Genomic DNA, 16,956 nt, shown 5'->3' on the forward strand with positions numbered 1-16,956 from the left:
TCGTGTTATTGAGTAATTTAGCTTAACACAGATACTGAAACTCCTCCCTGTAGTAAGGAGCACTGGGCCTGCTGGGGATGAATGAGTCCTTACATTTTGCCCAACTGTCAAAACCGTTAAGAGTTAAAACTGAAAATGTGGTCTTGGTATTTTGTTGTTTTGTCCAGTAGAAATCACTCAAGGTACCTGGACATGAAAACTGTTACCTTGTTAAGAAATTTTTAAAGATTTTAAAAAATCTCCTTGTTTTAGAAAACTCATGAATTTTGCTCACATGGAATCCTGCCACGAACACATATCTACAATATGCAAGCAACCTTTCAAACCCTTAGAAAGCAACGTCTGTATTGTGGTACCATGGTTCATCCCTGCAAGAATCAGCCGTTTCAAGTCAAGTCACCTGAAACCTGGTAAATACGTAATTCTGACGAAGCACACCTAGCGTAGGGAGTCTGCGGTGCCGCACTCGGCACAATGTAGCTTGTCTGACCAGCAGACTCACTACTTCTACTGATGAAGGTGGTTAAAAGGAAGCCCGAAACATAAGGGTTATCAGCTGTACATTTACACGTAGTGTATCGTGTTGGCTCATTTCAGTGAACCGGCAAAGCTGTTCACGGCACTAAACTGCTTAGTAAAAAAAAAAAAAAAAAAAAAAAAGAGCACATCATGAATCAGAGATCTAACTGTAATTCTGTTAAGAAAGATGACTATTTACGAGTCTAAATATCTTTACAAAATCTTTCATTGTAAAAATTGCCATCCTAGGCAAATATGAATTAGCTAACAATTGCTAGGAAGTTAAAAGATTTGTGAACTTGCATGGCTTTGCAAAGCTGAAGGTCATCATTTCCCATTTAACTAATAACTATAATGAACTTATTATGAATTTCTTTATTTCAAATTCAAGAAATGAATGTAGTTAGACAGTTTGGTTAGTGTTTCATAATTCCACTTTTAAGCAGCTTATTTCTTCCTTAAAAATACACAAGTAGTTTAATGTCAACAACTCAAAATAAATTTCCCTTTTTTTGTTAATTGGGTTTTCACCCAAAATCCACTCATCAGTTTGAATAGCGACAATGTCCTTTTTTGATTGGTAGAAGGGGAGAGAAACTGACACTTGCGGACTGCCCCTCCCAAGTCAGATACTATACTAGTGCTTCATACACATTATTTTATACGGTCTCATAGTAACTTACGATAAACGTTCCACTCGTTTTACAAGAGAACATTGAAGCTAACAGAAATTTGGTAATATGTTACAGGCTTAGCACGAGGGTAAGCTTAGATCTGTATGAGTCCAAGGTTTGAATGTGTCTACTAAGGACCTTGCTCTGCCAGACAGCATTGCTTCTGAAATGAGCTGAACTGCAGTTTACTTGGAAAGAAGACTGATTTAACACAGGGGTAGTTTAAACACGAAGCTGTGAGAATTAGGAAGATAAGACTGGCTCTTGTACAACCTTGTGTGGCACCGGGTAATAGATCCCAAAGCCTTTGACCCTCTTTTCTGTCTGTCGTAGGAAATGGTGTCATGGATGACTATATGACCTTTAAGGTTCAAAATATTTCAAATCAGTGTGGCACAACAACAGACCGAACAGAACAGACGGCCAGCCAATCAGAACCGAGACCAGCTCTGATGAGCCGGTATCAAGGGCAAGATGTTTTCCAGTGCGCCTGCGTTCTAGTCAGTGAGCATATGAAATGGAGGTGGCTTTCCACTTGGAAACATTGGAAATCCTTATTTTGACATATGACGTATGTGAGTATCATAAATTTAATTTATATTTTAAAATTCCACATTTATGATGCTGTGTATTTCTAATATATTGAATTGGCCTTTCAAATAAATTTCCTATGCAGGCATATAGAGTATTATTTTCAACAATGCTCATATGAATTTAAAATAAAGTCAAACTCCACTGAGCTAATTAATAATTACAGAAATACATACAACTATTAGTGTACAAATTCTCATAACATGGAAATACTTTAGAGAAGAAAGTATCATATTTCTCTGTAATTTTGTAGGCTAGATTGAAAAATACTAGCCACAGCAGAGCAACAGGTACCTCATCGTTAAAAAAAAAAAATAGATTGCATAAAACTTCCTGGAACGTTATTTTACTGGTGCTTAGTTTTTGTTTCCTCATTCTTGATCAAAGGAACAGAGAACAACAAACAAAAATGTTAGACACCATTTTTGGGAAATAGACAGGAAACTGATAAATTTTACAGCATGCACTTTCATCCTAACTCTTTGGGAAAAAAAAAGTCAAACCCCACTAAAATCACTTAACAAACAAGATCATGCGAGGAGCTGAACTCCCAAATGTAATAAGCCCTTAGGAAATCAGAGACAAATTGTAATGCAAAAAATCCAAAGTTAAAATACTCTTGTTTCTAAAAAGAATTGACAAGCAATGTATTTCTGCATATATCAAAAACCTGTAAGTAAAGTAAGATCATATAAGTGAAGGAACTATGAGCTGCATAAAAGGCTCTGATCCTAGAACTGACCTCAGAAAAAGTCATTTAACTTCTTTGGTCTGTTTTTCCTTTCTATAAAATAGGAAAGTGGTGCAATCAAGTCACACAGATTGGTTTGTTTTAGTGTCATCACTGTAAGTTGTAAACTTTGAGATCTTAAGCTGCTTGGTACATCTTTCTGAGGATAAATCATCATTATACAATGTGGATATATTCTTGAGGAAATAAAATGTAAAACAAAAGTGAAGTATCTAGAATGATGGCTGACATGCAGTAAAGGCTCCACGATTATTACCATAATGAACAGAGGGTAGCAGTAAAGAACGCTAATTTACTAAATGATCGCTATGGTCTTATTCAGGTAAAATATTCTCTGATAAAAGCTACATCTATATTTATATAAAAATACTGACCAGCTTGCCAGTAAGTAAGAGAAACAGAGTTTTCAGATGATTTTTCAATGATTGAGCAGAGTCAGGAATTAAGACTGGAGAAAAAGCCACTTGATTTTATAATTCTACTATGTAAGTAAATCATCAGTCAGTAATTGGGCATGTTGGCAACTGTTAACTCTAAACTATATATAATGGAACTGACTGAGTCTAGACAAGGTGCACAGGTTAAGGAACCCCAGCTCCTGCCACCTGCTCATTGAGATAATAAAGTGGAGAAAAGGGGGGGTCAGTGATTCTGAGAGAAGACACTTAGCAAGACCAGATGCCAAAAAGGAGAGCAGCTCATCTCCACTCCACGGAGTAAACTCCTCTCTCAAATTTGGAGAGACTGGTTCTTTTGCAAGATACGAGATTGTGATTTGTAAGAACTATGTGTTTGGTATTCACATTCAGATTTCTCATATATATATTTGGTCTTTACCACGTTTCTTAGCTCACAGCTTCCAAAATCCTTGGAATTCCCTGAGCGATCAGAGCAATGGGAAAACCTTTCATCATAATATTTGGTGTGTCATCCTGAGTTCCTGAAATCACTGCAGAGCCATAAAGGGGAAACAGGTGTCTTGTTCTTCACAAGCCTGTTTCCAGGAGAACTGGGTTATCTGGGTTTATGTGAATGAGGTGACTTTCGGAAAGTATCTCAGGATGGAGGCTGGTTGCCAGGGGAACCAACCATGAAAAGAGGATTGCAACTTTCAGTTCCACCTCCTGAGTTTTGAGGAAGGGCGAGGGGCTGAAGATTGAGGTCAATCACCAGTGGCCAACGATTTAATCAATGGTGCCTGTGTAATGGAGCTGCCATGAAAAACCCCAAAGGACGAGAGAACTTCTGGGCTGGTGAACAGGTAGAGATCTGCCGATAATGGTACCCTCACCATGGGCAGGGAAGCCCTGCCCTTTCCCTGTATCTTGCCCGGTAAATCTCTTCCATTCCTGAGTTCTTTGCTTTTATAATAAGGCAGCAATCCAGTAAGTAAAATGTCTCTCCGTATTCTGTGAGCTGCTCTAATAAATAACTCGAACTTGAGTAGGTGGCTGTGGGAGCCTCTGACTATAAACCAGTTAGCCAGTCAGAAGTACAGGTAACAACCTGGATGTGCAATTGGCATCTGAAGTCCAAGAAGGGGGTCTTTGGAACTTCCCATCTACAGCTGGTCAGTCAGAAGCACAGGTGACAATCTGGCTTGCACCTGGCTTCTGAAGTGGGGGTGGGGGCAGCCTTACAAGACTGAACTTTCAACCTGTGGAAGCTGCTGCTGTCTCCGGGTAGACAGTGTCAGAACTGAGTTGAATTCTCCTAGAATTGAGCTGGTATCCTGAACATAGCCTGCTGGAGGTTGGGGGAAACTGACACACACACACACACGTTGAAACTGGGTCCAAGAACCCAATTAGGAGATTTACACAGCAAGACAAGAAATTATACCTTGAAATAATATAAAGAAGGTGAAAGGACCACTTTTCCACTCTGCTTCTTCACGGGGATGCTGTGAGCACAGCTCTACTTCTTTCTTTTCAAGCCTCTTCCTATCTTCCCATCCATATTCTGGCGCCTGAGCTGATCCACCTTGCTCCCAGCCAGACAGGATGGGGATGCTCTGCGTCAATCAGCTTATAAACACCCCTGTCTCAAAGTCTATCTTAAAGGGTGTGGACACACTATATAGAAAACAGAGCCAAAATCTGACACTTCCGATTCACATAGTTAATGAGCATCTCTTGTGTGCCAGGTTTCAGCCAGTTTCTCAGAGCTTCCCACCAGGGAAGTCCCAGAATTAGGGAGATAGTCCACGGCCTCGGAGGTGCTTTACCGCCATATTCCATCACCACAGCCACCCAAAAACCCAACTTTTACTCTCCGAAGATTTGTTTTATTAAGCTTTTATTTCCTCTGACGCTAGGTCCAAGTTTTTGTTCCCCCACAACGGCCCTAAATGTATCTCACATTTCCCTGGATGCCAGAGTGGTATCAAAAATAGTCACTGAGTCATCACACCCGAGAATTCTTCACCTGAAACCCTACAGGTGTGCTCGATACTTAGAGCTGATTATCACTGCGATCCTGATGCTAAAGCAAGATGCAGAGATGAGTATCTTGATATTCAAATATTTGGAATATTATAACATATTGGGGAGGTATCTGCTTTGAGAAAATTATTTTGATAAATTTTAAAGGCAGCGCCGAGGCAGCAGATTTTGGCCTCATTTAATTGATCCTAAAATTTGCCTCACTTTAGAATTTAGGAGGAGAGTTGGAGGATTCTAAAATACGGTATTGATCTAAGGACCATCTGCTGCTAATGCAAGTCAGAGAGAGAAATGTAATGATTTTAGTATACAATGGATTTGACCGTAGCATTCAGTGATGTGTATTTAGATTTACATAAGGAAATGTTTAAGCAGTCTTATTTCAGAAGGGTATATCAACCGAACATTTTCAAGACAAATGAACATGGCAAAGCATTAACTCTTCATGTTGTAGAATATATGTTTTAATGGTGGAAGAATCATAATAACTCATGATGGTGGATCAAAATAAGACATAAAATGGATCATTAATATGCTTCTCTGATAATTAATGGTTCTTTACAAAGACAACAAAATTGTCCAATTTTGGCAGAGAATTTTCCAGGCTAGTTGATTAATTTAAGTAAAATAACTGTAATTATATCAGTGGCATGTTTCCCACTGGTACTGAGTGATGACCACTTGCAAAATAGTTTTAAATAATAGAGTATATTCCATAGATATTTTAAGAAGTGTTCATAAAACACAACCTCATTCAATGGTTGTTTTGTACCTTAGCACAGGATACATCTCCCAGTGAACTACGTGCCATAATGTATCTGATTTAAAATTTTCTAAGTAAATTGAAATATTTTTGATAAAATATTAAAAACTCTTTGTCTTCTTTGTGTACTTTAAAATATACTTACGGGTTATCCAATAGCAGTACTATGGGATTAAGTTCTTTCTTTGGTCTATAATATGCCCTGAGAGGAACAATAAAATTATACAATCCATTTCCAGCTGTTTCAGCTGCAACTATAATTAGTTTATTTTTGAATCCATAGGCTTTTGCGTCCTCATAGTAGTTATGCTGGCAACTCTAGAGAAGAAAAATTATACAAAGAAATGCCATTTTTATACTCCACTAAAATTTGGTAAAAAAAAAAAAAAAAGTAGGATATATGGAAATGTAAAATGCATCTAACCTAGTAAATCCTTTATTTTCTAACAAATCTAAAAATAGTTACATTTTTCTGTGCCCAATTCTCCAGCCTGAAGGTGTGCGTGGGCAAGACGTGAATTCCAAGTATGTAGCATGATGTGGGGGAAGGAAAAGTCAGCAATCTGTGTACATGCGTTCTGTTGGAAACTGGAACTTGTTGTGAGATGACGTCTGGGTATCAATATTTAAGAACCATCACACTGTGTATGTGTATCAGAGCAGTGCATTATATACCCCAAATACGCTCAATCTTAATATGTCAATCATACCTAAATAAGCTAGGAAAAAATGGTCTACCTCTGCTTTCATTTCCAGAAAAAAGGATAATATTATAATTAAATAACCTTGGAACATTCCAAGTTCTGAATACAAAAAGGATGGATCTCAAAAGGGATTTTTTTTGTTGTTGTTAAAACAAAAAGCCCTAATTATCAAAATGTACACCTGAGCTGGCAAGAGGATAATGAGGGAAATACTCTAAAGTAAAATATTAATGCTAACACGAATAGCAACAACAGGTAACAACACAGCATCAGACCTCACTGCTTCACGGAAGGCATTTTGTTATTTCCTGGGTACCTAGAATTTGCTGGACTTCGCATTATTAAATCAAGATCCTTTTAAACTGAGTTATCTGCCTGGGGTACTGCTTTAGCATTCTGGTTTTTTATCTTTCTATGTTTCTATGTGGGTTTCTTTTTATTTGGGCTGAGATTAGCTGATTCTCTGTGGATTCATCATCTACTCTGGAATATTTTCAGCCTTCTTTCTTTAATAGAAAATTATAAGACACCATTGGGAAGAGGCACCCTGAGTCAGCAGAAACAATAAACAATAGAATTAGACTCACAAAGACTACAGCTTTCACTGTTATTAGATTTAGAATATCAAATGAGCATGTTTACTATGTTTAAGGAAATGGAAGACAACATTTGAAGTATGGACAAAAAACAAGAGGCTATTTAAAATACTCAGGTAGATGTTTAAAAATTACATATACTTTATTCCAGAATAAAATGCTTAGCAATTAAAAACAGAAATTCAAAAGATGGTTTAAATTCCACATTTAGTGCCTCTGAGGGGATCATCTGCATGACAAAGTTGAAGTAGTTACTCAGAATACAGGAAGAAAAGAGAAAGTACTACAGAAGAATTAAGATACTTGGAAGAAGGTGTGAGAATGTCTAATATATATTCAAACAGAATACCTGACAAAGAGATGAGAGAATCAGAAAGAAGCATTATTCACGTCAATACTGACTGAGGATTTTCTAGCATTAATGAAACACCCAAATCCTCAGGTTCTGGAAACCGGAAGAATCCTAATACAAATAAATACAGAAAAATCCTGGATTACGTATATTGTAACAGCGCAGAACAACCAAGACAATGAGAAGATCTTAAAAGGAGCCAGAGGGAAAGGAGATACTAGCCCCAAGGGCACAAATTTGAGTGATGACTCTCACCACACCAGCAACACGGAGCACAGAAGGCAGTCAGTGAAGTCCTCGCACACTGAAAGAAAAGTGAAACTCAGAGCCCCGGATGGGGCAGCCAGGAAAACTGCTTTCTTCAAGAAGTGGGGTAAATTAAGGACGTCTCTAGGGAAACTGAAATTGAAAGGATTTCCCACATACAGGATCTCATTGGTAAAATTTCGAAAAGCTGTAGTCATGGAACTTGCAGATCAATCCAGCTGGGAGGATTAAGGCACAAGAGGATGCAGAAAAGGGAAGAGGTACCGGAGGAGGACAGGAAGTCTTTACTGGAAGTATGACTGGAGAATTCCCAATATAAACAGGACCTGAAGGCACATGAAATAAGGTCACTCTCAGAGAGGTTATGGGAGTGTAGGAGGGACAGACGGGTGATGAGAGTATTAAGTACTTACATATTTATGAGATTAAGTGAGGGAAAAAGAACTATTTTAGGAGATTCTGAAGTAGCTCAATGAGTAAGAAAAGAAAAAAAAAATTAAACAAGGACGTAACAGGGAATTTCACGATGATAAACCTGGACCAGGAACCAGCCAGCTGATACCGATGCGGAGCGGACTGGGCAGTGTAACCCCAACTCGCACACTTCACGGATGCAGCAGGACTGGCCCCACGATCCCACCCCCTAATCGCCAAGCGGGCACTCGTTCGCATGGCAGACCTAGAGAACAGGTCACCCCAGATGTCGACCATCAGCCAGTCAGCAGCACTTGGAAATGTCACCTTCTTACTACGGGAAACAGATAAGTTGTGGTCTTTAGGCTTTAAAAGATTATCTGTTTCTCCTCCATCAAACCTCATCTCGGAAAGCCTAACTTTTTGTTGTACCAGCTTTCTGGCTGGGAGATAAGTCATTTCCACTCTTTGCTTTCCCAGTATATTTTTTCCCCCTCGTGTGTTAAAAAGTAAAATGCCACCAGAAGTCAATCCAAGTTTCCTGGAGCCTAAAGCTTGTGCTGTTTTGGAAATTCTCTTTAAGGAAAATAACCAAAATGCCATAGATAAAAAAAATTAGTTCCAGAGTCTTGGAAGGGGCCAATACAGCTGAAGGACTCTGAAGCTGAAGATTCCTCAAGGTTCCAAACCCCACAGCCACCCAGCACTAGCGAATGCTGCCCAGCGCTAAGGCAAGGACTGACAAAAAACAGGATACTGAGAGATGGAACTGTCCAGCTTAACAGGCCCAGATGAATACTTAGGAGAAAAGGTAAGGATTCACAGAACAACTCTGGGAAGATAAAGGCAGAAATTTTCTAACGTCGAGTTCATCTTCCTCAAGAATGACAACAGCAGCCAAGAGTCATGTTGATCTCGTGAAGAAGTCACAGTGGTAGGAATATTAACCGCATGTATTAAGGGCCTATTCATTTATTAAGTTTCTGGCACTGCAGTAAGCTTTTTCCAGGCACTAATTTATATAATCCTCACAAGAGCCATATGAAGGTCATATTAAAATTACAAGCATTTTAGAGCTGTGGAAACTGAAATTTAATGCTAAATCTATTTGCCCAAATTGCAAAGCTTATAAGCAGAGAGCTGGGATTTTAACTCTGGCTAACTCCAAAATTTAGAATAAAAGAAGACATTTCTGGTTAGAATGAGTGGTACATTTTAATTTATGTGGAATTGGGGGGTAGTTTGAGAGTCTTTTTTATCTGCTTTCTTATTCATCAGGAGAATAAATTCTTCTACAGGTCATGCCCAGAGGCCACACTGTGAAAGAGATTTAAAAAAAAAAAAATTCCTGCTTCCTTGGACTCTGTCTGTTTTGGATGGTTTCTCTAGAAGATCCAGGCAGGAACCAAGAACTACCATAAAATATTTAGGGACGGAGACATTAAGCGAGACACTGATAGGAGCTTCTGGTCTGGTCAATGATGGATCTTTGGGGCTAAAACATGAGCTAAGTTCACCACGTCAAGCAATTCCACTTTGAGATGTAAGGCAGAAAAAAAAAAAAGTGCCTAGTGAAATAAATAGTCTACATTTGACCAAAGTGATTCATGGAGACTCTGGATGTGGAGAGGTCATAGGTCTGACGCTCTGACACCTGTTGTGTTTCTCTTTAAAAACACGACTGATCAACTCGTTGGGTGCATTAGAAGGGACTGGGTAAAACAGTGGGTGACCTTTAGTGCAGCTAAGAAAGCAGAATTCACCACTCCCTGGTCTACATCTACATTTGAAAGGTAATACTCTTTAAACATATTTTAGTCAAAAGACTGCACAGAATTATTTGTATGTAATCACATAATGCCATAATTTCAGTTTTACAGAAAATAACAGTAAGGGCGCTTACCTTGTCTAGTCTTAAGCAGCAAAATGGCACTTTTTCATGAAGGAGATGACAAAAAGTGGGGGAACTCCCTATGTACGGAGAGTAAGGTGGGTAGCCTTTAGCGTATCTGTAAAACAACACGAAACATGGAGTCGCCTTGAATGGCGCACGTCGGACAGGCAACTCACCGCCACGCTCCTCTGTCTGGATGACTGAGATGCAGGCACTCTCGATGCTGCAGCTACGTTTTGATGAGGACGTCACTTAGAACAGAGACCATGGACCAAATCTGGCCCATCATGTGGCTTTGTGAATTAAAGTAGTTTTTAGTATTTTCAAACGGTTGAGAAAAAAGTCAAAAGAAGAAATAATATTTCCTCTCATGTGAAAATTATATGAAATTTAAATTTCAGCATCCACAAGTGAAGTTCTGTCAGGACGCAGCCACGCTCCTTCATCTTCTGTATTGTCCTTGGGGGCTTTAATGTTTCAGAAACAGAGTTGAGTAGTGGCAGCAAAGACCATTCGGTCCATAAAGTCTCAAATATTTACTAGCTGGTTCCTTCTAGAAGTTTGCCAATCCTCAGTTTAAAAGATTTAGATTGACGGATTTGAGAAAATAGTAATGTTACTCTCTATGGAACATACTTAAAGCAAAATGCATTATTATGATCCACACTATCAATATTCATTAGTCATGGATGCACAGCCAAAAAAGAGTAAAGGGTTGAGTAAATTATTCCATTAAAACCACTCAAACCAGAGTTTTTGCTGGAATCATGCTTAAATGTTATCAAAGATACTCAATTTGTTTGCCGACTTTATAAAAATAGTCACCTCATTATGGCTGCAAAATTTTCAAAGTGGAACTATCAGAAAGTAACAGCATAAGGAAATTACTAAATAAAAGAAAATTTAGTGGAGGCAAAATTGTTTTCTCCAATATGAAAGCTCTTTTTGGTAAAAATTTATCTTCCGAGCCAAGAAATTTCAAACCTAGTGAGAACTATTTTCCAGACGTCATCAGCTAGGGCGGTAAAATGAGAACATTTAGCAAATTTAGATGCAGCTATCTCCACTATTACTTCAATATCTTTTTCATTTTTCTAGAAATAAAAAAAAAAATTCCACCTCAATTTTTTCAGAAGTACATGTAAAGAAGGAATTTCTATCACACCACACAACACTTTCTAGAAATAGACTGACGGTCAAACTTCTTGTCCCATCAGATATTTCATAAATATATTTGAGTATTATTAATTTCTTGGAGAGCAGAATTGTGTTCTATGGGTATGTTTAAGTTTCTTGTAACAAATGTTTAGGAGTGTGAAGAAGGATTTTTCTAAGTTTTAATTATATATTAGTTCATTTCAGTCCATTTCGACATTAACTGAACTGTTACATGGAAAATACTAGGAGAAGGGTTTGAATGGAGCCCCAGCCACCAGCACTGCACCTAACAGCACCGAATACCCATCCAGTGCTTTCTTGCACACAGCATTGCCCTAAGCACATTTCTCCATTATCTCAGTTACTCTTCACATGAATACTGAGGGGAGTTACACTCTGTTTACAGATAAAGACATCGTGGGTTAGACGGTTTTAATCAAAGTCACTTGCACACAATCGGTCTGAGGCAGAACTGCCCTGGGAAACACATTCCTTCAGATTCCACCATCAAGGCCATGGACCACTCTGCTCTCCTCAAGAAATGCCAACATAGTATGAGTAAGACAAGTTAAAAAAACAAACTCCACCGAAGGCTAAAATGTGCTTCATGGCTTGCACTTTGACACTATTTATGATGGAATCTTAGTAAAGAGAACTAGCACTTCATTTACTCATTCCTTCAAAATATTACTGACATATCCTGAATAGAAAAGATCCCTGAATGCTGGGATGGACAAAAGAAGCCTAATGGAGGAAGCTGCAGTCCGCGCCACTGAATCACTGAACTTCAGTGTGGAGGTGGGCAACAAATCAAAGATAGAAGGTACCATGCAATTGAACAAAAACATACAATTATGAAAATGCAGTGTATACATGGAAATTCTGATTTACGTACTTTTTTTTAAAGGATAATATACAGGAAAATGAAGCTGTAAATATCTGTCGAAACCAAAAGTTTGAGGGCTGAGAATACTTTATCACCAAGAGAGACATTGGCGACGGGGAAGGGTGTTTTGGTGTAAGTGTGCAGGACTGATCCAAGCACGTTCAGGAGGGAGGGACACTCGTTTCTCGTGGCAAGCACAAAACCCAGTAAATCTTACAATCTTACTCTAAGTTTGAGGACACTTCTTCATCCGGGGTAGTTTCATCTTCTGACTGATCACTGAGAAGATCACATGTTTGAATCGACGACGTATCTGCCACCTCTAAAACGGGAGCGATGCTAGGTCTTCTGACTTCTTTGCTTCCTTCTGTAGGAAGAGACAGGGTAGGGCCACTTGCCGCTCTACAGCTGGTGTCTTGCAAGTCTATAGCCACAGTACCTAGAAAGACGAGACGTGAAGATCCGTCAAAGCACCTGCCACCTAGATGGCACGTCAGTCACTGAATGATCAACGTGAAATGCAACACGAGCAGTACAACCAACTGATTATCCTTGGCTCTCGAAGGTTATTTCTTTTCAACATGAGCATTTTTGCCCACGTGGATAAAAAAAATTCTGTATTTGTACTAAAGTGTATTTGCTGCAAACAGCTCTGCAGCATGAAACATGAGGTTGGTGAAATCCTGAAATACTTAGGAATTTAAATTTTACAAAGTACTTTGTTTCAATTTGTATTCATTTGAAATGAACAAAACAGTTTTTGGCCATTTCAGTTTTTTGAATTCTTATTATATCTTCCCCCCGTTTTGTGGAGTTACCTTTCTCTCACTGATTTATAACCACTTTTTAAATTAGAGCCGTGAATATTTTCCATTTATTCAACAAATACTTACTAGGTACTACTATGTGGCAAGTACTATCCCAGCCACTTGAAATATTCAAAGAATAAGGCAGACAAGTTGCTGTACATATGGATTTATCTTTAAAATAACCATGTAGACGAATAAATGAAAAAAAAAAGCCATTTTAAGATGATGCTAAATACCATGCAGAAAATAAAACAGAATGATGAGATAAGAACAGAGGAAGTTAGGGAGCAGGAGGAGGAATAGGCTTTGCACTAGATGGTGAGAAGGGCTACTCTGAAGTCACGACACCTGACTTTTGACCTACAGGACCATCCTGAGCACACAAGCCATGGAAATACCTTGAGGCGAAAAGAACAGTGAATCTAAATGGCGTAAGGCTTTTGAATACTTGGGGAATGCAAGGAATAGTAAACAGAAGAAACAAATTCCTTTGAGTTTTTTAATTAAAATTAAAAATTTATTTTAAACATCGATTTATGGAAAGTTGATGTCTCTCCCCTTCTGGAGAGAGTCACATAATCGAACTGTTGAGTGTCACCATATTTCGGGACCACTCACTTCATTTAAGCACGTATAGATAACAGTTATCATCCTCATTTTGTCCCACTCTTTGAAGCAACTATTCAAACACTCTCCACTTCCCGCAAACCTCTGGCTTCCTCTTGCCACCTTCTTCATGACAACAGCCTGAGTTTTTAAAGGAGGAAGAAAAACCTAGGGGATCTTGGCATCTCTTTCCTTGTACCATGGAAAGACAGTCAGCCACTGATTTCTCAAAACCTCTGAGGGCAATTACAACTCTTCACAGAAGAAGGGATAAAAAGGAAATGTTTTTGAGTATGAGAGTTGACTGGTGAGACCATCAAGGTATTCCTCAGCATTGAAATAAATCTGGGGGGGGTCAAGTTTCAGGGGCTCGTGACTCTTCATACACTGTACACGACACTCAGGTTAGAGGGCGGGGTAGCCCAGCGAGACGTGGTCAGTAGGGAAGACTTCCCAGAGGGGCAGGTGGGAGCTGCCAGGCCTGAGAAAAGCATGTGATGACCAGACCCCAGCAAGACTGGTACCTGAGCAAAGGTGAGGGTGGGTGGCATCAGAAACTATATACTCAGCCCATTTTTAGCACCATAAATAAGGATTAATTTATAATTCAATCTATCTTAGGGGGAATGGGGATCCTAGAGAAAATGAGATTAAATTTTCCACAGTCAGAGGAGTGGATCTGATTAAAAACTAAATTTTATAAATTTGATTTATAAAAATAAAGCCGTACGATATGACTTGCACCCTCACATTATGAATTCAGATCCGCATTTATGACATTTATCCTCTGCAGACGGCCACGTTGTCTAGTTCAGAGAGAAAAGAGAAATTACTGTAGAAGAAATCCTCAATTCCCTACCCTCAAGCAAATGAACATGAGGGTTTCACCAAACTTTTCTTCCCTTCTTTCTGTTTGGAAGGAAACGGACGTACCTCTGCTTATGTAAAGCTAATCCCCACTCTTATTGGGACCCAATCCTCACCGTCTTCCTAAGGAACCATATTCTCTGAATTTCACCCCTTCTGAATATATTTGACTCCACATCACCTCCAACTACTTCGTCATCATTTTCTGTCCAACACAGGGAACTCCGGGGACTTACTCCTGATAATTCTGCCCACACCAAGCTGGTCATGGGGGGAACGTGATCATGAGAAAGCCAGAATTCAGCAGAGAAGACACAATTCAAAAAGCAGTTGCAAATGTCAGCCACTATATATAAAAATAAATTAAAAATTTCTTCGGTATAGCACAGGGAGCTATATTCAATATCTTGTAATAACTTTTAATGAAAAAGAATATGAAAACAAATACACGTATGTATACGCATGACTGGAACACTGTGCTGCACACCAGAAACTGACACACTGTAACTGACTACACTTCAATTAAAAAAAAAAAAAAAAGCAGTTACAATTAGAGAAACAATTTCTTTTTTGAACCTTTCCCTCCCCTGACAAAAACAGGCTCTTCCCAGATGCCTCGATCCCTGCAATTTGGAACATTGCAACACCTAAAGAGACAGCTGTGTTTCGGAGGCGGGGACACACTCTCAATGTTGTCGCTGCCTCTTTCAGACCATTCTCCTTTTATCCTCTATAAAATCCCAGCTTTGGATCATTGATCTTCACAGTCTGTTACCCACTATCTGTCATTGTTTTGTTTGTTCGTCAATCCTGGGCCACTCCACTTAGTCCTTATTTTTTTAAATTGAACTATAGTTGACTTGCAACATTATATTAGTTCCAGGTGTGCACAGTGATTCAATATTTCTATAGATCATACTCCGTATAAAGTTACTATAAAACACTGGCTCTATTCCTTGTGCTGCACATCACATCCTTGTATCTCACAGTTCACGCCTCTTAATTCCCTTCACCCATCCTGCCCCTCCCGCCCCCTCCCCACTGGTAGCCACTAGTCTGTTCTCTGTATCCGTGAGTCTGTTTCTGTTCTGTTATACATTCTACTTATTTCTTAAGGATTCTGGTCAGTTTCTCCAAAACCATTTGCATCAGTTTCCTAGGACTGTCATAACAAGGCACCACAAACTAGGTGGCTCAAACAACAGAAATGTATTGTGTGACAGTTTTGGAGGCTAGGAGCCTAAAATTAAGGTATTAGCAGAACTGGTTTCTTCTGAGGGCTGTGAGGGAAAGATCACTCAGAGTAGAAGGTACAATTCTTAAATTGACTTTAAAAGCCCAACGTGATCTGGCCTCTGTTTGCCTCTCCCCGCTCATCTATATTCTCACCATCACTCACCATGTGTGGGTCCCGAGGACCTGCTGACTGGTCCTGGGGCACAACGGTCAGAACCCTGCCTGGGGGCCTCTGTGTTGCTCACTGTCCCTGCCAGGGACGCTCCTCCTTCAGACATTCCCGGGGACAGTTCCCTCATTTTCTGCAAGTATTTTCTCAAATGTCACCTTTCCAATGAGGCCTACAAACCACCTCCTTTAAAAATCCAGTTCTCTCAGAATTCAGATTCTTTCACCAGCTGTGTTCTTCTCTCTTTCATTACTTATCACCTTCCAACATACTAAATAATTTCCTTATTTTTATACGGACGGTGATTGGCCGTCTCCTCCGTGATAGGATGTAAGATCTGTGAGCCAGGGAATCTTCGTCTGTTCGTTCACTCATTTACCAGGAATATTTATAAGAGTGTATTACTCAGTAAGTAATTGCTGGATATGGGAGAAAAATGAGTGGGACTACTATCGAAGAAAAAGAGTGTGTTATGTCCTTGATAATCAGTTACCTAACAAAGTCCAAGCAGGGCCATGGAGTATGTCTCAGAGGAGGTGACATTCAGAGATGCAGAGGATTAGACGTTGTTACAGAGGGAAGGGCAGGGGCTGGGGAGTAGATGCTGTGAGAGGACATGTGTGTTAAGGACCATCGGTGAAAAGCCATTAGGGAAGATGGAAAGAAATTTAGCGTGACTGGAACTAAGCAGAGATCACACTGATCGTGGACACACCCGTGAGCGACTTTTGGGGCTACTCAGTGAATCAATTCAGTAAACTCAGGCTTAGCAGAACTCAGTGAGTTCAGTGAGTCACGAAGCGCGAGCGGAGAGAGACAGTGAGCAGTCAGAACTGTGTCACTACAAGCAGAGGACGGTGGCGTTATCTGCTTTTTAGCAAAGAAAAACAGAGGGGGAAGGGGTTCTGAAGGAGGGTGGAAAGGTTAGTTCAATTAGAATATGCTGGGTTGGTTTTTCCCGTAAGACACACAGAAATAACCACGGATGGCTGGACACCTTGCTGTGATGAATACACTGTTACGTAAAGTAACGACTTAGGGAAAGGAACCATCAGTGTATGGAGGACAAGTGAATCTCTGAGAGCCGATGAGACTCTTTAGGGGAAATGAATGTGCAGGATTCAGAGGAAAAAAGGACTGGAGTGTTTTAAGAAGAACGTGGTCAACACTATGGTATGCTGGGAAGACGTCCACTGCGTTTAGTGACAAAGAGGAGAGTGCTGGCCTCGCCAGAGTGGCTGCAGTGATGTGACTGC

At 39.6% G+C, this 16,956-nt stretch overlaps 1 protein-coding gene across 2 annotated transcripts in view; it reads right to left on the minus strand.

The window, feature by feature from the left end:
• KCNT2 (potassium sodium-activated channel subfamily T member 2) overlaps positions 1–16,956 on the minus strand; it is a 284,885-nt gene that overhangs the window by 71,297 nt on the left and 196,632 nt on the right. For both annotated transcript variants that reach the window (XM_006193725.3, XM_006193726.3), the window contains exons 17-19: positions 12,239–12,452; positions 9,979–10,084; positions 5,888–6,060 (exon numbers count right to left, since the gene is read on the minus strand). In XM_006193725.3, the coding sequence (XP_006193787.1) occupies positions 5,888–6,060; positions 9,979–10,084; positions 12,239–12,452 (493 nt within the window). The remainder of the gene's footprint in view (positions 1–5,887; positions 6,061–9,978; positions 10,085–12,238; positions 12,453–16,956) is intronic.

Source organism: Camelus ferus, chromosome 23 (genome assembly GCF_009834535.1).
Source record: "Camelus ferus isolate YT-003-E chromosome 23, BCGSAC_Cfer_1.0, whole genome shotgun sequence".
In the NCBI taxonomy this organism is placed as follows: Eukaryota; Metazoa; Chordata; class Mammalia; order Artiodactyla; family Camelidae; genus Camelus; species Camelus ferus.